The 21962-nt window shown below is 27.5% G+C and overlaps 1 protein-coding gene across 2 annotated transcripts in view; it reads right to left on the bottom strand.

Moving 5' to 3' along the window:
* Positions 1-21962, bottom strand: part of LOC136091346 (TNF receptor-associated factor 5-like) — a 101701-nt gene that overhangs the window by 37826 nt on the left and 41913 nt on the right. For both annotated transcript variants that reach the window (XM_065818804.1, XM_065818805.1), the window contains exons 5-7: positions 8475-8549; positions 8310-8387; positions 1642-1758 (exon numbers count right to left, since the gene is read on the bottom strand). In XM_065818804.1, the coding sequence (XP_065674876.1) occupies positions 1642-1758; positions 8310-8387; positions 8475-8549 (270 nt within the window). The remainder of the gene's footprint in view (positions 1-1641; positions 1759-8309; positions 8388-8474; positions 8550-21962) is intronic.

The following is a 21962-nucleotide window of genomic DNA, read 5'->3' as shown; positions in this document are numbered from 1 at the left end:
GCAGAAAAAAAAAATAAAAAAAAGTTGATAAAAAAAACAAGTAGGCATTAGTTATTTATTTATGTTATTGTTTTAGTTGAAACAAATATACGAAATCATGCAAAAAAATATTCTTTTCTTTTCAAAAAATATTCTTTCCTGTTTTCTTTTAAAAATATTTTTTCTTTTTCAGAGAAAAACTATTTTTAAAAAGATGCATCATTAATTGTTTAAAAATTGGAGTAACCCTTAAAAAAAATGGTTGTTTAGTTGTAACGTGTTTACTTTTTACTAATGAAATTGAAATTTGAACGCAAATCATCTGTGTGTCAACATTCACATTATAAATACTCACTAAGAACTGCCTTTGTTTCATCAAATTTATTTGTTTTCATAAGTTGTTATTTGACGCAGTTTTATTTCACATTGATAACAGTAAAATAGAAAACACTGAATCTATAGCAATAAACTCACAGAAGATTCAAATAATAACAATGCTCTAGGAAAAAATAGCGCTTTTAAAAATAATAACAAAAGTGTCACTAATATATCCCAAATAACACTGAAAATACTAATGTACAAATTACTCGACGGTTTAAAAGCCATAGAAAATTTCTTATTAATAGAGAGAATTTTAATACTATTTAAAATATTGACCTTCGTAACCGCATCACTCCGAAACAATGAGTTTTTATAAATATAATTTTTGATTTGCTGAACTGCATTTTTGTTTTAGCATATCACTTTGTTTTTATAATTGATTCAAGTTTTATTTTAGCTAGTCAGTTTTTTTTGCATCTTTTTTCATATTGTTTAACTTAAATAATAATGTCTGGCAAATTGTTTGTATTTTTTCTCTCTTTATAAACTCGTTTTAAAACTTTACATAGGTTTTTTGTTCACTTTCTGATTTTGGTAAACGATAGTATTTGAGTAGAGCTTTTTGAGTGAAACTTTTAATTTAAAACTATTACAAAGTATAAAGCAGAAAAACAATACAATTAAAGCGTTTTAAAAACCTAACCAGAAAATATATAAATATTAAGATGTAGAACACTTGTTGATACTTTATCAAACTGAAAAGCTACCATTTTTTTTATTTTTTTTCCTTACATCGTATACGCAAGTGTGCGAACCGCGTCGAATGAATTTGGCTAATACTATAATTTAACAGTTCGTTAATAGTCGTCTGACGTCATTTTTAATTTTAAAAAGAATTGATATTGTTCATTGTTCAATTTTACAATAAAAATTTAATTAATCGTTTGTTTGTTGTTGGTTGTTTTGATTTCTCTTATTTTTATAGTCTATTTTCTTTTTTTGGAAGAAGTTAGAACTAAAATGACTGGTAAATAAGTTATATCAATACTGACAATTTTAGTATTATACAACTTCTTTTTGGTTCAGTTTTGTTTTAATCTTTTTGAAATTATTTCATGCAGTATTTGTTTTATTTTTTATAGCAATTGGAAAGAGTTGAATTGGTTTTTTAGTTAATTCATTGTTATTTTATTTTATTTATATTTTACTTTTCAGCACACATTAAGAGATTTTTAGAACTAGACGTAAGGAGCAGTTAGTTTTCGCATATTTTTTTGTTGTCAATTTTTTTATATTTATGTTTAATTAAAATAATTTTTTTTATAGAAGTTACTTTCTTACCATTTCATTTTTGAGAATGGTAATTTCTCTCTCATTTGCAACAACTTTTGATATTGCCAATGAAAGATGGTTTTGTATTGAAGAATTGACATGAGTATCTTGTTCTTTTCTCATTCCCTGCAAAATATAACAAAAAACACAACTATATTAATAAAAATAAAGATAAAAATTACATATTTTAATCAGATCAATTAAAGCTTGATGTTAAGATTACATTTTTTGTAAACATATATTTAGATTCAGGGTCAGACTGGCTCAGGGGTTTGGGATTTGTGCGGCCGTGCCGCTGTGGTTAGAGCGCTTGCTTTACAAGCAAGGATTCGGAGTTCGTAACGAGCTCAGGACATATTAAGCTCCATCGGTAAAAATGGAGATGTGAACTTCATATTTAAATGCTCTTACTCGGTACTCTTTGACATGACCGTAAAGTCTTCGTGGGGCACCTGAAACAAAAACTAAAAAATATTTCACTCCCTTCGGGACGAGGCCAGACTCGAAGTTCTTGGGGCCTTCTGTATATCAAGATGCAAATTGTAAAATGTGTGCAAATTGACGAAATACAACTAACAAAAAAAAAAAAAAATCCTCCAGTGGGCCCATGATTTTTTTTTTGAATTTGTTTAGACAAAGTTATTGCTATAAATCTTCTAATAAAGTGTAAAAATTTAAATATTTTAAGTAAATTTGTGATAAAAAGAGTAATTTTTAAAAATTTTTAAAACGCATGGGCCAATCGGAGTATAACAAGGTGTTTTATCGCTGTGTAAATTTTCAATCCATGAATATTTCACAAAATCAAAATAATGCATATATACACATATTATTAATTTTCAAATATATTTTTTTAGATGAAAGTATTTATAAAGTTATATTAAAACAAATTTTCATCAAAGGGAAACATTATATACAACATTTTGCAGTTTAAATTGTCCCAGATGTACCACCTTCAGGAAGCCCACCGTAAACTTAGATTAAAATTAATTTACGATGGACTTCTTGAACGATTTTGTTTCTCTTTCTGATACAATTAGATCACCTAAAGAACTTGTTTTAGTAAAACAAAGTGAGGAATTTTTTAAAATAAAATTACTTGATTAATTAATGAAAAGGTTAGGTTTTTCGAGCGATCAAGCCTCGGAATCTGCTCATTATAGTTTTAGTCAGTTAAGGTAAAACGTTTACAACACAAACACCGATTTAATATTTTATTTTGACTAATTTTTTATTTATTAAACAAGTTTAAAAAATTAATTAGTTTTTAACTTGTTAAATACAAATACTAAAGGCAAAACAATTTTTTATTTATTTAACAGGATTTAATATAAAAGTTTTGATAAAACGTAATTTAATCAATAGAGCTTCAAAGGTCAAAACAAAAAACATTTTTGTATCAAATTACTCAACTTTAAAATCTTTCGAGCTGGCTTCTTTAAATAACTTGGATTGTTTATCATTGAGTAATTATTTTAAAACACTTTTACAAGATGTAAAAGTGTTTTAAAGTAATTGATGTAACTTTTCATACAATGCATATTATTTTTAAAATAACTTAAAAAATAAAAATCGTCAATTGATTGAAAATAGTGAGTAAGGGAATGCGAACAAATTGGTAAAGTCAGATTCGGTGCAATATAAAATAACTAACAAAAGAAAGTAAGTTAACATAAAATGTCAGTTGGGATTGTACAACCACCTCAATCTAAGTCATTGAGGTTAGCACTATACTCACTACAATACGAATTGTCTCAAGATCTTCATACGTTCTTGATCTTCTTTAATTGAAGGGAACTAAGAATTCATACTGAAGCCATTTTAACAGTTTAACTACATTCTAATGTTTTAAAAGATTAAAATATTTCACTTATTTTTTGCATCAATTGCCTTTGACAGTTTATGCAACAATGACCATTATTAATATCTGAAAGTCTCGATCATATTATAAAGTAACTGTTTTGAGCTTTCAATTTTAATTTTTCCAAGGCTTGTTAAAACAACATAAAGTATATATCATTAGCCCCTAACGCAACTTATTTAAAGCTCTTTGAGTAGGGTTAGATGTAAAACCAAGCTACAAAATTTCTTTTCACCAAGCTTTATAAATTGTGTGATGTACGTAACAAGTATTTTGCTAATATAACTAACCCTTTAATATATTGCTGTCTATGTTTCAAAAGTAAGTGTTTTATTTCCTTCATTTTAATTATGGTAAGTCATATTTTCACACATCTTTGATAGAGAAAGTAGTTATTACGGAAAAGGTCATCTGGTAACTCAATGACAAAGTTCAACGGATCACTAAACCTTTTGTAATTTCCAAATTTGTGAGTAATATTAATTTTCCAGGCATCAGTAAACTTTTTAAGAAATAAAAATGTTTCCTTAATATTAATTCATATTTATTTTAGGATATGCTGATAATACAGAGAAAATTTCTTTACAAAAACTCACAAATACAAGCAAACATTTTATCACTCTACAGGCTTCGGTAAAATCAAGCTTTATTTAAATGTCACAAGTCTTTTTCTTTCTTAGCAATGAAGTTTCTTAAAATCATATTTTTAAGTTCAAATGATTACCATTCCCTTTAAACAGTATTTTATTGAGTTTTTTTACTAATTCAAGTACTTATTATGTTTTCTTAAACATGAACATAATCATAAAGTAAAAAAAAGTTATTTTTAGTAAACAATTTTTTTTCTACAACAGTTTAAAAGAGAGAACAAAAATCTTATCATTGATGTTATTTTTGTCACCTAGATTTGCAATACAGATTCCGTTTGCATTTGAAACTGATCTAAGTATAAAAGTAGCAACTTTATATTAAAAATCAAACGATTTTTAGAATGAAACTAAAGAGTCAGGGCAACTTATTGGAATCATGCAAACTATAAAAATGGGTTTACCAAAATAATATTTAATCACAGCAGCCAATATTGTTTTTGTATATTTTTCTTGTTGATTAACAGATTTTCTGAAAAGTTCTCCACCTTAAAGTTTGCCAAATATACATAGAACAAAGCCGTCATTGTTTAATTTAAAAGCGTCAGTTTTTTGACGTTAATTTTTGTACAGTATAAACACGGGAAAACTGGTAATCATTTCTAATTTGTTTATAAAGTGCTCTTGAAGTAGAAAAATCTTGAACAGCACAAGCAATAGTGTCTGTAGAATACAATATAGCACCAATACTTGTGAATTTTATAAAAGTTTCTATAAAAATTATTTTTTCTTCAAAATTAATTATTAGTCAAAATATATTGTAGCTTCAAACAAATTTGATCTCTTCTACAAAATAGTTGCATGGTTCTTTTACAAACTTGTTACACAAAATAAGATTACATAATGATACATCTCATATTTTAAATTAGAAGAAAGATTTAGCATAAACCTAATAAAAAATGCAGTTAATAAAATCAATAAAATTATTTTTTAAAACAATTTTATAAGATAACAACTTTGACATTAATATTAACTTGGTAGATCACATTAAAATTCAGTTGATTAAAGACTATTTTTTTCATCGCATTCATATACCACTATTATTCTCAGTAATTAATTATTTTTTCATGTTAATACTAATCACATATAAACCAAACTGTCCGTGGCTGTAAATGTTGATCAGCTTGTACATTCTTGCACTTAAAACAAACCATCCAAATGTTTCTATATGCAGCATATTTGAGTGTTCGGAAATTAACTTTTATGTTATTGTATTTAAAAGTTTAAAAAAATCTTTCTTCTTATTAAGATTTTCACTCATTCTTAAAAAATCTAGTATAAGAATGGTAATATTCAGAGATCCTAAATTTTCAATGTATACTAAACACATCATTTGTAAGTTCAAAGTATAAATAATTAAAACAGGACAGAAATTTTAATGCTTTTTGAATTAAGCTAAAAATGCTAAATTTTTAGTTTGCACAATGTCATAATAAGGGTGGCAATCTGGCAAAGTGTTTTTTTCTCTTATTTTGGGAAAAGGCATTGACCCTTAGTTGCTTTGGTATATGAATTGTGTCAAATCAAGTTAATTCATTAAAAATGGCTAACTCAGCTAAATGCCACGATAATTGCAGAAAAACTGTTTGTTTTTTTTGTATGAGAAAGTCCTAAATAGTTTTAGCCTCCTTCTTGATTGAGCGAGTCAAAAAAATATTTTCTGATGAAACTGATTTTGCCGATCAAAGGGCTCCCTTGGGAATTTGTGATCGCCGCACAGTTAAGCTTCAAAAAAGGCACAATGGCAAAAATTTGACACTTCCAAGTCATTTTAATTTTGACCAAATGGAAACCCGCCAATCAACAAGAGGTCAGGACTGTGATTCTTTCATTTGCAAATTGGCCACTTCAAGCTAAATGAGAGACACCCTTGGAAACATTAAGCATTCCATCATCATCATCATCATCACCATCATCATCATCATAGTCATCATCATCATCATCATCATCATCATCATCATCATCAAAATCTGAGTAAAGATGTTCAGACTGCTTAACAATCACTAGAAGTGGTTTTCCACTCACTTGCAGTAAATCTACCTTCAGGGAGAATATGAAGCTGCTTGCATCTAAAGTCTGGAGAGCAGATTGCATCATCTGTAAATCTTTCAAAAGATGTATCTCCCCATGAAACCATCAAAATAAGAAGATCTGGGGGTGGAAGACCATTGCCTATAACACAAGGTATTGTTATCAAAGATTTATATTACTTTTTATAATACAGATATATTTGTAATTTCACCAATGAATTTAAAAAAAAAACAACTAATATTATGATTTTTTATTAACTTCCTATGGACAAGCCTTTGTTTAAAAGAATACAATAATACTTACCTTTGTACCAAGTTGATGAAAAGTAAAAAAAAATTCTACATCAAATGAACCTTCTCATTTTTCTCGCTTCTGCTACGTTTTTAGGCCCTACATGTCAAAAGGAACTCTTCAAAAAAGAATCTGACTTGACTTCCCAGGATTTAGTACATATGCAATCTTTTCTTTATCGATTATTTATTTTTTTAAGCTATTAAATTTTATGTTTGTTTTTGTTTAAAAAAAAGTTAACTACTTGCAATGTCATTTTGTATTTATATAAAATTTCTATTAATTTGTTTTCTTCTTAATAATTTTTTTTTTTTTAATTTATTTGGTTAATATTATTTGAAATTAATTGTTATAAAATAATAAGTTATTGTCTTGAATAATTTAGCGTAATGGAGTTAATTGTTATCAAATAATAAATTATTAATTGGAATATTAGAAACAATTTGGCAATTATTAACATTTTTTCAAATAGTTTTACATATAACTATGCTTTTTTTGTTTTTAATTATGGGTTCTGTTTTAACAGTTTTTAAAGTAGCTAAAGTTTAAAACTTAGTTATTTATGATAAGTGGCTGAAAACTTTTCTCTTTTAAATGTGGAGTCCCCTAATACGCTGGGTCCTGGGTTTTGGCCCAAATAGTCTTATATTAAATTCAGCACTATAAACAACTCTCGTCATACTTTTCTATTAAAAAGTCTTGTTTATAATTTTTTATATAATAATTGTAAAATAATAGTTTGTTAAAGTAAACATTAAACGGTTATTATAACATTAATTTGTAATACATCACTAAAATCATCAACAAAACGATTAAAATCTACTTTTATTTTTGTATTGAAACGATCTTAGTCAACCCTACTCATACTAAAAAATGTTAGTAAAAACTTTATTATAAAAACAAGATTTGTTTTATAGTACAAGACCAATTAAAACACCTTCTGAAATTTAGTTTTATTTTTACAAAAGTTAAAGTTCATTGTTTGATTTCAAACTTCTTTCATAAAAAATAACATTTGTTTAAAAGTTGTGAGCATTTAAAGTTATTTGTTGGGTGCAAAAGGATAAATTATTGACTTAAAATGTCTATAACACTAAAAACATAGGACCTGCCGTGTAACCTTCTTTTTTTATAAATATCAACACAATTTTTTTTAACTTGACAAGGTATGATCGTTTCAAAACTGTAATCAGTTTCAATTAAAACACCTTCTGAAATTCAGTTTTATCATTACAAAAGTTTAAGTTCATTGTTAGATTTCAAACTTCGTTAAAAAAAAAAACAACTTTTGTTTAAAAGTTGAGAGCATTTAAAATTGTTTGTTGGGTGTAAAAGGATAAAGTATTGAATTAAAATGTCTATAACACTAAAAATTTAGGACCTGCCGTTTAACCGTCTTTTTACATAAATATCAATATTTTTTAACTTAGCAAGTTATGGTCGTTTCAAAATTGTAATTGCTTTTGGTGTAAAATTTTTTTTGCAAAAAATATTTTCACATGGGTGTTTCTATCTTCATTTTTTGAACTTTTTGCAATTTTAAGTATTAAAAGTTACAAAAATAAAATGTATGCTAACAAAATTTAAATATTTCAAATTAGAATAATATAAGAAAAACAAAACTAAAAAGGGATTGCTTTTTATTAAAAAACTATTTTTCATAAATATACCTTTTAAATTTTTTTTTTAAGAAAAAACAATATCACAATCTCTACGGTACCTAACTCTAGAAGTGTATTGCTCAAAGTTGAGGCGAAGAAACGTTTAAGTTTTTCACCGTGATATTTTGATGATACTTTGTTTGATACTTTTAAATATTTTTCAATTCTAATAACTTAATTTCTTACCTTAAAATTGCATCCAATGTAAAAGTATTGACAAGGAACGATTGTACTAGCGCAACTATCAGTGATATGAGAAGACATCTGTAAACAGATTTGAAAAATAACTTCCTTACCAAATTTAATAATATATTTTTTATATAAAACTGTTTCTTCGAATGTAAATCAAACCTCTTTACGCAAAATTACCATGCCACATTGATTTACACAATATAGTGGTAGACATCTGCAAGTTTCCATGTGATTCTAAATGTCGTTTTACAAAACAACTATTATATTTGACAAAAACAAAACAAACTCAGTTTTTACATAATTTTTACTTGATTAAAAACAACTTTTCTTTTAGCACGCTTATAAATCATGATGATGATAATGATGATGATGATGATGTGATCATCATCATGATCATCATCATCATGACTATCATTATCATCATCATCATTATCCTTATCATCATCATCATCATCATCATCATCATGAGCATGATCATGATCATGATCATGATCATCATCTTTAAAATCATAACCATCTTCAACATCATAGATAATTATGATCATCATTGCATCAACAGTTTTAAACTATATTAGTTTCTGGTTTTATTTTTTAGAAAATTGATTTCCTCACTACGGATATTTAGAAACAAACTATTTTAGAATGTAAAAAATTTTTTTAATTATGAATTGATGCAAATACATTTACTTTTAATCTCAAAGATTACGTCAAATCACTTTTGCCTTGTTATCTAAGCACATGCTTCGATAAAAAAGCACCACATAATGACCTCATACAACTTCAATCAAATCAGTAAAGTGTGGTTTAAGTAACAATACTTTTAGTTTTTGAAAAAACAAAAAACTGAAAAATAGTGCCCCCTTTATAATATAATAATATAATAAGATATAATGGTGGACAATTGTGTCAAAAGAAATAAAAGTATGACAAGCACAACAAAGAGAGGCAACTTTAGCAGATGGTAATTTTTACACGGTTTTTATGAGAGACTAGTTGCGAATAACAATTTAAAAAAAGCGTAAAAATATCAATAGTGTTGGGATAACTATTAGTTGAGATAACTATTTTATATAATTAAGTTTTGTTTGGGTTAAACTTACAATCAACTGTAGAACCCAAGCTACAGAAGCAAGAGCAACTTTGATGATTAGCAAAGGGTTGCTTTTGTTTTTTGGAATGACGAAAAGTTTGGAAAATAAGGTTTAAGATATAAGTTAGAAAAAGTGATCTTTGAAAATAGTTCTGCTTTATCGTAGAACCTGTTTTTATTAACAATAAAATCAAAGATTTTCCAAAAGCCTCTAAACCTAACTTCTCAGATAAAAATCTCAGCTTTAGTAACCTGAAAATAATGAACCTTAAAGTCAGACAGTATCTTTTTACATCAATTTCTTACAACATCAACTATAAATATGTATTCTGAATTTTTATTTTTGTAGACAAAATAAAGAAATTGTAGCTGCACAAAGAAATTGAAATTAGATAAAAAGAATAAAGATTTTAATTCTTGACTGAATCTAGGTAGTTATAAAAGAGGCAAAAAAGCAAAAAAATTCACCCAGAAGACAATGACAAAAAAAGTCACGAAGCGTCAAGGTAGTAGAAACAAGCGCAATACCAGAATGGATAAAATTTAAAATAATTAGAGAAAAAATCAAGATAAATGCTTTAACAAGTAAAAATAAAAGTGAACCCATAACATTTTTGAATCACCAAATGAAGAACAAAGAACAACTGAGCACTAGCTAGGGTAAGAAACAAGTTACTAATCTAGAAATGAAATTAAAAAATAAGGGCTGTCTGGAATACAAGAGCCGAGCCAGAAAAATAATGTAACCAATAACAAAAATATCGGAAAAACAATAAATATTATCAATTTGATAAAAGACAAAATCAAAAAGAGTTCAGTCTTTAGAAGAAGAAGAATTATAAGGAGTAAAAAATAAATGATCAAGTAAAGAGAAGTTAAGCGAAATCACTTAAAAAAATAGCCAGAGATTTCAAACCTGATTTTGCAACAAATGATAAATTGAAGAGTAAGTATATGCTGAGGCGAAGCGAAAGGCTATTAAAGTTATACAAATAAAAGAGTAGTAGCCATCATCCAATAATGAAAGAGCAATTTGGTCTGGTATATTTAATAAAAGATAAATTTCAGAGGATGAAAAATACTTCCACAATTCTTTTTAAAATTAAACTAAAACAATCTCATGGTAATTTTTTTTTTTTAATTACCCTTTGTTATAACTAAAATGTTTTGAATAGTTAAAGAACCTGAATCAATGATTGGTAACGCATGTTACAGTAAGCAACAAGCTATGCAATCGCTTTAATTTGGCAAGTTAGCCGAAAATTATAAAAAAATGTCCTTTTGTGGCTTCGAATAACTCCACTAAATACGCTAACAAGTAAACTTAACGTTTTCAACGTGTTTTTCTTTGATATTTTACTGTTGTTAAAAGAACTAGCGTCTCCAAAAAGTTTAGAAGTACTTATTACCAGCCAGCAATAAAATCAGTAAACTTAGTTTTGAAGCCTAACTCTCATTAATAGAAACCAGGAAAAGTTTCATAAGCACTAACAAGAACACAAAAGCAAAACCCATGAGTAGAATTAAGAAGACCCAATGTTCCTCATCATTGGCAAATACCATGCAACACAGGTTTTCAGCAACCCCATTTGACAGTTTTGGATCTGTTTAACTTTTGGCTTTTGAACAGATCTAGAATTGCCAAAAATAATGGTACTACGCTTGTTTAGTTAAACAACAATCCAAAACTATGGTACTACACTTACATTTTCTTCTCTAAGATGGATCTGAAAAAAGAACTAATGTAAGCGTGGTACCGTAAATCAGCACCCAAGTATTGTGAATCACTTGATTCCTCAGCCAAAATATAATAAAAAGTCGAGTCAAATAAAAAGTGTTTTGAAACATAACAATGAACTTCAAAATTAACAAATTAAAATGATATTTATGATTTGCGCAATATAATCAAAATTTAATACCACTCAAAAAACGATACCACTTAAAGAAAATTAATTACAAAATTAGATTGGCACTCAAAAAATGAAAAAAACAAACTAAAAAGCCAGGTTGGCACTTGATAAAAAACTAAACAAAACAAAATCAAAATTTAGGCTTTCGTTAAATATCTAGTCTGCATAAAATGAAGACCAGATAATACCTGGTCGGCAATTTGTAATATTTTAACCATAGCAAAGACTCTTATATAACAGATTATTCCTCAAGGAAATAGAAGCAAAGGAGTTATCACTAACAGCATATAATTTTTTTTGTTAACTTTTACTTAATAATTGGAGAGACTAATAATTTTGAATGAAAAAAACATGTTTTAAAAAATTTATTTGTCCAAAATAAGGGCGTTTTTTTAAATTTTATTCAAAACAATTTGAAGCAAACCGACTGAGCAAAGCCCTAAAGAAGTTCAAAAACAAATTTTATAAAAGTTTTTGATTCTGTATAAACAAACAAAAAAACTTCTGCAAAATTTTTTTAAAATATGGACAGAAAAAGTTGTATTAAACAAAAATTAGTTAATATTTATTTTATTTTATTTAAACCCTAAGTTATAGGTTTTCAAAGACCAGTTTTAAAAAAAATTGTTGATTCAAGTTTTACTAATTCGCCTTAAATGCGTTGAGTATCTTAGTTAGAGATAAAAAATAAAAACTTTCAGGCTGTAATGAGGCTTTAAAAACAGTAGCCCTATAAAAAATTCTCGTAAATCTCGACTAATTGGAAATCAGCTTTAGGTTTATTTATAACTATATTATAAAACTTGTTCAAGTATATTAAAATTATGATGAAACAGCAACCCTAAAGTGTGTGTGTGTGTTTTAGTGTGTGTGATGTTAGTATAAATGTAAAATACTAAACTTATAGTAATGTAAATATAAAAGTGTAAATCATATTAATACTTTTAAAGTGCTCATAGTGAATAAAGGCAGGAAGGTGTCTTAGTTTCTTACCATTCCGTCTATCTTATCATGATACCTTCATACATAATAATGTATATTATATAATTTTGTCAAAATATCATTGAATGTCAGAGTTTCGCAATTCCTGACACTAGCACTACGACGTTCTTTTCAAAACCACTGTTTTACTTTTATAACATATGTAACCAAATAATGCAATTTTAAACAAATCTTACCAAGTAATGTACTTCGGATCAAATTTATTAATTGGTAACATAGTTACTAATTAATACATTTGATCCGACAAGGGTAACATTTTAAGAGTTTTACTTAATTTATTAATTGGTAACATAGTTACTAATTAATACATTTGATCCGACAAGGGATCAACAACATCCGACGACATTTTAAGAGTTTTACTTAATTTAATAGTTGGTAACATAGTTACTAATTAATACATTTGATCCGACAAGGGATCAACAACATCCGACGACATTTTAAGAGTTTTACTTAAGGAGCTAGTTTTACATTTTTAGCATTTGAGGAAAGAAACAAATAATTTCTTAAAGTTAAAATTACATTTCTTAAAAATTAATAAATAGAAAGTTCTGATAGTTTGGGGAGGAAGGAGGAAGAACTAAAAAGTGAAATGTCAGCCTCCTCCCCCTCATTTATTCGGTAAGTGAGAGTAAATACCAACAACATTTGGACGCCGTAAATGTTGAAGCGTATGAATCTGAAAATTTAAAAATTCTTAAAAATTATTGTAAAAATAACTAAAATTTTGCTATAAATTAAAGGTCAAAGGTTTAATTGTGTTGGCTTTTATTAGTTATTTGTTAAAACTTCATCAGCGAAACTAATAAGAAATATTCAACCTCAGTTTTAATTGTGTAAACTAATTGTTCTAAATTACTTTCTAATAAAAATTTCACTTTCCCTGGAGGCAAAAGTAGATTTGTCTTGCTTCAAGGTTAGTTGTAAATTAGGAATGTTTTCTTTGTCTTGCGTCTCTCAAACTCAACGTCGAGTTATTTCGCAACAATGTAATTAATCTTTGCATCATATCGCATAGAGTTTTTTTGTTAGCAAATTTATATACTTTGGAAATGCAATGGGCTTTAATTCGTAGCGCATTGGTAGCACACTTGCCTTAGAAACAAAGGATCCGTGATTTAAATGCCGCCTCTGGGCAAGTTTTGCTACACTGGTTAGAAAGGAGGCGTGAACTTCTAGTTAAATGCCCGTCCGCGGTGCTCTGTGATAAGACCGTAAAGGCTTGTTGGGGCGCCTGTATACAGGGGCGCCCAAAGCATTTATAGGTCTTTGAGATAGCTAACTTCCAGACGTGGAGCAAACTCCAAACATTTATTTGTTTATACTTATGTCAAATAAGGATGCTTCGCAAAAAATTGCGATGGTTGGAGCGTGGGAACAAAAAAGCTCAAAAAACATAGCCCCACCTGCACCAAACATGAGAGCAACAAGTTAATGAAATATTTTTTTTATTTTTTTTAACTAGACTTATATTCATCGATGTGTTTTAAATTTTATAGTAAAACATTTTAGTGTTCAAAAATTATGATCAAATAAAGTTTAAATTCCCTTCAGTATGAGGGGGTTATAAATTTTATATTGTCATAATTTTTGAACTCTAAGAGATAATATTATAAAACTTTAAATTTATCGATGAATATAAGTCTAGTTGAAAATAATACAAAAAATACTTCATCAACTTGTTGTTCTCACGTTTGGGGCAGGTGGGGCCAAAATTTTGGGGCTTTTTTGTTCCCAAGCTCCAATCATCGCAATTTTTTGCAAAGCATCCTTATTTGACATAAGTATAAACATATTAATGTTTGGAGTTTGCTACATGTCTGTAAGTTAGCTATCTCAAAGACAAAAAAATGCTCTGGTCGCCCCTGCAAAAGGCTAAGGGCGCAAAAGCCACACTGATCCTCCACAATATACAGTGTAAAAATACGCTTTTGATCGTTTCAGACTTTTGATAGTTTCAGACTTTTGATAGTTTCAGACTTTTAATAGTTTCAGACTTTTGATAGTTTCAGACTTTTGATAGTTTCAGACTTTTGATAGTTTCAGACTTTTGATAGTTTAAGACTTTTGAAAGTTTCAGACTATTGTTCTTTATCTTAAAACATTTCAATCGCTTGCTTTTTTGAACTGAGAGGTTTAGCTAACCTTCTTGTGAGCAGTTGATAGTTTATCACATAAAAGCTGCTTCTTCGTAAGTTTCTTTACTTTTTTCTTTTGTCTAGTTGTTTTTTCGTTTGTTCATTATTCTTGTTGTTACCAAGCTTCCACTGAGTTTTTTTGACTTCTAAATAAAATTCTTACTTTATTTGCGGTGTAGCTTATGCAAGCAGTACAATTTGAAACAGTTATTGAAAATGTCAACCAAAAAAATGTCTTGAATATTTTCTTCTGTGGTATGAAGACCAATAATCTGAAAAAATATATCATCAAATTAAATGGATGAAAATTTTATTTTAGTGCAGAACCAAAATTTTCATGCATTTTATTTCCAAAATTTGTGGATTTAGTGAAATATTAATCTCAATTTTATTTTTTGAACAGGTTGCTAAAATGAAAATGACGACTTCTTCCTATGATGGCATACTGAAGAGTAAGGTGTGTTGCAATATTGACGTGTTGAGAAAACCCTTTTTTTTTCTAAAAATTACTTGACTGTTAGTGAAGTAAAAAGGAATTTTTACTAAAAAATTTTTGGTTTAAAAAAACCCATAAAACGTTATATATCTTATGCGCATGCGCAAAATTCTACACATTGTGGCTCAAAAAGGTTAATCTTAAATATGAATACGCTAATTTAATAGTAGTAATAGTGTTGTTTTACTTTCGTTTTTAATAAAGAAGTTTCTAGGCTTTTCTAAAAGCGTTTCTTTACTCCACGCAGTCTTTTGAGCAAAACCTGCAAGCCGATTAGAGCTGATAGATTTTTAGTTTCAATAGGAATTGATGCTGTTCGTTGTTTAAAAACTAAAATTTGTTTGTTGTTGGTTGTTTTTTTCTGATTTTTTAAGTCTGTTTTCTTTTTTTAGAAGACGATTAAACTAAAATGACTGGTAAAATAATTTGTACAATGTTTTTTATTTAGTAAAGTGTTTCAGTTTTGTCTTTAGTCTTTTTAGAACATTTTAAGCAAGTATTATTTTTTAGAGCAATTAATAGGAGCTGAAGGCCTTTTTAGTAAGTTAAAGTTTATTTATAGTATATAGTAGTTTATTAATAGTTTATATAAGAAAGTTTATTTATAGCTTATATTAGTTCAAGTTTATTTATAGTTTGTATTAGTAAGTTTATTTTTAGATTTTAGGATTATTGTTTGTGGAAGGATTAATGAAAATAAAAAAATATTTTAGATAGGCAAGCTGACAGCGACTTAAGTAAGTTTTATCATTTAGATTTTATTTATGTACGAATTCCACATATGCTGCATTAGCAATTGTGTTGAATGTAATTTAATCCTATTTTTTATTTTTAGTCAAATAGAACTCAGTAAGTACTTAGATTTTGTAGGTTTAGGGGCTTCTTTTTAATATTCTTTTAAACCACTGAATATGTTTCATATATTTTAATAAATTTTGTCGTTTAGGTGTGGTTTCAGCAAACAGTAATGTCTTTTATTTATTTTAAAAAGAATCAATAAATATTGTTTATTTAAACATAATCATTAAGATTAGACAAAATAGTTTTTTTATTTAATATTTTAGTTTAGTTTTATTATTATTTATTTATTTATTGTTTTTTATTTAGTTACAACTTCAATGCATCAGACACTACAGGTAACTTAGTTCATTTATTTTGATTTACTTGAATTGGATTTGTTACTTAAATTTTCAATCAGCAAATATTATTTATTTCAACATCATCAGGATTATATAAACAAGCTTTTTATTTGATAATATATTTTAGCTACTTCTGGATCAACTAAATGTAATGGTAACTCATTAATTCATTTTTTATTATAGATAAATATAGATAGAAAAAAGTAAGTTGGAAATTTTTGTAGATTTAAGAGCAGTACGCTTTTTACTAACGGTTCTTTCCATTTTTGGATTAAATCCACTATAACTGTGTTTGTTCTATTTTTATATAAAGTAGTTTATTAATTTTTGTCATTTTAGATTTTATTCCATTTCTGTTTTTTATTTAATAAAAAACAAGCAATAAATATTATTTTCATTTAGCTTTGTCGACTTCATAATCCGGTAACTGAATAATTTTCTTTTGGTAGTTTTTCACTTGGGTAAAACATTAGTTTTACCCAAGTGAAAAAGTTAGCTTTTATTATTTAGATTTTCTTTTTCACTTTTTGAAAAAACAAAATTAAATTTAAAATGTTTTTTCTATTTTAGATCTGAAGCAACAGCTTGGTAAGCAAGAATATATTGTAAATATTTACCAATAAAATAAAGGCATATATCTTTAACTGTTGGTTATATATGAATATCTTTAAATATTAATATATTTAAAAAATATATGTATATATATATATATATATATATATATACATATACATATATATATATATATATATATATATATATATATATATATATATATATATATATATATATATATATATATATAAATATATATATATATATATATATATATATATATATATATATATATATATATATATATATATATATATATATAAAAGATTAGACTAGACTGTTATATTAAAAATTAGCCTATATAGAATCTTAGATTCTTTGTTAAGTTATTTTTTAATTTTTATTATTTTTTTTTATTTTTTTTTAGTTCTCCTACAAAGGCGAGTTGGTAAAGTGAGGCATACTGTTTTTAATTTAGTTTAATGTTTTAATATTTTGACAAAGTCTTAACAACTTTTTTTTTTTTTTTTTTTTTTTTTAATTTTTCTTACTAATGCAAATGTACTTTTGTTATGTACTTACGTACATGTACCTATGTGAAAAAGTTCAAATATTCATAGATTTACAAAATCTATTTTTCTCTAGATGAGTTGTAAAATGGTAAAGGTGAAATTTCATTGAAAATGTCTTTTGTATGTGTTTTTATTTACCTTTTAGCAAGCAAGAAGAGTTTTTAAGTCTATGTTTTTTTTTGTTTAGATAAAACACCAAACGCTAGTTATAAGTTATCAATTGCTATAATATTTGCTCGATTACAAGTATTACATTTTCTTAATTATAATTTTTCTGCTTTAGTTAAAATTAAAATTTTAAAATTCAATTTAAAAAAATATATCAATTTTTCTTTTTTTCTTTTTTGAGCTTACGTATGAAGATTATAAAACCTTTTGACAAAAGAAGCCCGAACCTTTGAACAAAAGGTCATTTCAGAGGTGAGCTTAGTTTGGGGTCTGACCACCCATCATTTAGATAGGCAAATACCCCTCATACACGGGTCAAAAGTCCCCTGAAGATACCATATTTGATGCAGTAGCAGAATTGCGTAAACATGTTGCTAATGATGAAGGTTTTGATATTGGTGTGTCGTGATGGTACTTGGCAGAGAAGAGGCTTTTCATTATTAAACGGTGTCTTTTCCGGCTTATCAATGGACACTGAAAAGGTTTTGGATGTCGAACCAATGTGCAGGTTCTGCAAAGGTTGCTTTTTAAAGAAAGATCTTTTAAAAACAAACCCTTAAGCCTATGCCCAATGGAGAAACTCTCACATTTATAAAAACAATTACAAAGGATCTCCAAGCGGTATGGAGACCACTGGTGCAAAACGTGTGTTTTTAAGATCTATTGACAAGTACAAACTACGATATGTGAATTTTTTAGGAGACGGAGACAGTAAAAGTTTCATTAATATCATAAATACTTACCCTGGCATTCAAGTTAATAAGTTAGAATGTGTGAGACACTATCAAAAACGTGTTGGTACACGACTACGAAAGTTAAAGAAAAGAGAAAAAGGTCTTGGTGGGCATGGTTGTCTTACAGATGCAGTAATCGATCGTCTGCAAAATTTCTTTGGCGTTGCTATTAGGCGAAATGCTGGAAACTTAGCATGTATGAAGGCAAGCGTATTGGCTACATTATTTCATGTTGCATCTTCCAAAACAAATAACTTGCACTTTCCTCACTGTCCTACCGGCATCAATAGTTGGTGCAAGTTCAACTTTGATAAAGCAAAGAAAACCAACACTTACAAACCGGGTCCAGGTCTTCCAATGAACATAATTTGGAAAATTAGACCAATTTTTGAGGATCTTAGCAAAATTTCAGAACTAAAAAAATGTTGAAATGGGACAACTCAAAACGCAAATGAATCGTTCAACAGTATGATTTGGGACCGTTTACCGAAGACCAGATATGTGTCACTCGATAATTTGAAATTTGGTGTATACAATGCGATAGCAAATTTTAATATTGGTATGAAAGCTTCAGTGTTAGTTTTTGAACAATTAAATATGTTACCAGGTGCTTTCATGGTTAAAGGTTCCAATAAATTAAACAATAAAATAATAAAACAATTTAATTATAGAATGAATGAAAAGAATAAGTTGAGGCGTCAGTTAAATAGAGCAATTTTAAAAAATGATAATAATTTGGAAAAAGAGGGTATAACTTATGAACCAGGAGGATTTTAAATACTGTTTTTTAAATTTAATGAGGTTATTGATTGCTTTTTGATACATTTTTTGGTGTTATTTAATTTAAAAAATTATTAATTTGTTTTATTCTCAGTATGAAGCATTTATGACGCCGGCCAACATTGCCCGCCAACCATTCAAGAGCCGTTTCTAAAATTTTCAGTGGTTGTTTATTAACTGGTATAGAGTGTTTTAAGTTAAATAGTTTTTTTTTTTTTACACCTGCTGTTATTGCTGTTTTAGTACCATATTATTGAATATTGGACTTTGACTTCAAAATACCTAATTTCATATTTCTAAAAAAAAATTCTGTTCAACTTAAAACACTCTACTACTCTATATAAACACCATATAAAAGTTCAACTTGGGTTATTTTGCTCCCTGCCCACAATATTGGCCGGCGTGAAACCTGTTTTTGCTGGTTTTTGGTAATTTTTTATGGTTTCCATAGCAACATGTTACCATTTTATTTTTTTTGTACTTTTTTCTTTTTTTTTTTTAATATATGCTATTTATCTGAAAATTTTTTTTTTCTAAAAAATGATTTTAAAATTAGAGGGGGTTTCTCCCTTAACCTGGCAGTTCACGCCTCCTTCCTTACCGTGATGCAAAAATATGTCCAAAACCCGTTGCGAACCTGGATCTTCTGCTTAAAAAACGAGCGCTCTAACCACTGTGCCACGGCCGCACTTAAGGTAAAATACTTAAGGTATAACTTAAGTTAAGGTATAATTTTTGTGAATATTAATTTTTTAAGCTTCACTAATCGCTCTTAGAAAAATAAAGAACAGTTTAAAAAAATTAGAAACTACTCAGTTAAAAGCAAAACTTTCGTTCTTTGTCTTCAGGGTACTGAATAATAAAGCTTCAGATTTAAGTCATCATAGGCGCTTTTCCACTACCTTTTCAGTTAGTTATAAACATTTTTAACTTAAAAACATTCAATGTTAAAAAAATTAAATAAATATAAATTTATAGAAAAAAGAGTGCCAACTACAGTTTTTTATTTTGGTTGCTTTTTGGTAATTTTGATTAAAAAAATTGCTGCAATGACTATTCTTTGTGTACTGGACTTCAAAATGGTCAGGGATGGTTTAAGTACTTCTTGACTAGAGGTTCTTTAGTACTTTCAGCCCCTCTTTAATTCTTATTATTCAAATTTATAAGCAGTTTTAAAAAGAATAAATCTTCTAACTGTTGTGCTATGAACTTCAAATGAATTTTTTTTGGTATTTATACATGCAGTGGACATTACATTTTACATGAAAGCATATTGTTTAATAAACATGTCGTTGGAAAAAAGTGCACTTTATGTCATATAAGAACAAATCCATTTAATATTAACTAAAATTAACATTTCTAAAGAAATATTTGATAAAAAGTTTTTTATAAATATTTATTATGCTGTATATGTTTGAGCGATAACCACTTTTGATTCTTTCAAATGTTAAAAAATGAACGTTCCACAAAACAGCTTGTATAAGCCGTGGGCGGTGTGACTTTAAATACAAAGCCAATGTTGAAAAACATTTATTTAAGATACTTATGTCTCATTAGTTTGAGTAAATCCAGAGCTAAAGGTTTTCGTTTAACATTTTTGTCATTTATTATAGTTGGCTTCAAAACCAGACATTTGTTAAATTAGGAATGAGTTTAGTTCATTTGCGGAAAAAAAATTTTGGACACTAGAAATAATCTCGTGTTGGATCCATGTTGCAGAGATTCACAATAAAACGGAGAGTTTAATCCACATTAGGCTTTCTTTCGTTAATCTAATTTACTAATTAGTTTGTTCGTAATCTTGTTAACTTCAGCTCTTAATTCAGATTTCTCAGTAAAGACTGTATCTTCCCCATTGTAAATTTCATTATGAAATCTTACGATTAAAGTCCTTTTAGAGGCCTTTGATAGTAAGCAAACTCTTTCCTGTTGACCACATAATGCGCGGGCTCTCGATTATCACTTTTAAAAGCAAATAAGTATTAAAATTACCAAATTAAGTTTATAGCAAAAATTATTTTGGCTGACAAAACTCAAAGTTTGTATAAACTTAATAAATTTTAATATGGCAAGTTTTATACCAACAGCATCACTTTTATTTACAAAATATCTATTTCTAAACAACTTAACAGTTCATTTTAATACCATGAAAGATAAATAAATAGCAATATATTTGTGTGTTGCCAATTGATTTGAAAACCTTTGTATCGAATAATCAACCTGTCTATCAAACACCTATGTCTGAACTATAAAAAACTCAGCAAAGTTTAGCAAGATAACTTATAACGAAAAAGCTAGAAACACTACCCTTGAGCAACAGTGTTTTTGTTTAAGGGATTGTCTATACATCAATTAACAGTTTACATCAAATACAACAACTTTATTTACCAAATATCTATAAGTCTACAATTTTGTAATTCTAACATAAAAGTTAAAAAAATAGCAAAATATTTGTGTGTTGTAATTAATTTGAACGCTTTGTCACGAGTACAGCACTTATTACCATAAAAAACCTCAAAGATTATTTTGCCTGTAAAGCTTCGTATGGAATAGTGAACTATGATATGTCTGAACTAAAAAAAGCAGGAAAGTTTTACAAGATAACGTAAAACGACGAAATAAGAAGCGCTACCCTTGAGCGACAGCGATTTGATTAAAGGAATGCCCATAAACTACGCAACGTTAAATTTATTTAAAAAGTGGAAGAAAGAAAGCTCTTTTACACAGCGATTTTCAATAAACTTAATGCGGTATTCTAATTTTTTTATATTATCTCATTGCTTTTAACTTCAGGGAAAACTTTTGATATTTTTTTTTGATCACTAATAAAGTTTAGCGTTGCGTAATTTATGGACAATCCCCAATACTGAACTTTATTTTTCCGTTTTTAAGCAACCTTTTCAGTATTGCTTTAGTTCAAGACAATACTAAATGACATAGATTATAGATAATTTGCTTGAAATAATTCATTGATATTTTACAAAACACTTTTTAAAAGAAAAAAAGCGAGTTGAAAAATTTGGAGAAATTGATTCTACTGTAGAAACTGGATGTTTTGAAAGAGCT

Source organism: Hydra vulgaris, chromosome 15, assembly GCF_038396675.1.
Source record: "Hydra vulgaris chromosome 15, alternate assembly HydraT2T_AEP".
In the NCBI taxonomy this organism is placed as follows: domain Eukaryota; kingdom Metazoa; phylum Cnidaria; class Hydrozoa; order Anthoathecata; family Hydridae; genus Hydra; species Hydra vulgaris.
Note: the sequence above shows the minus strand (reverse complement) of the source record. Positions and strands in the feature narration are given on the sequence as shown.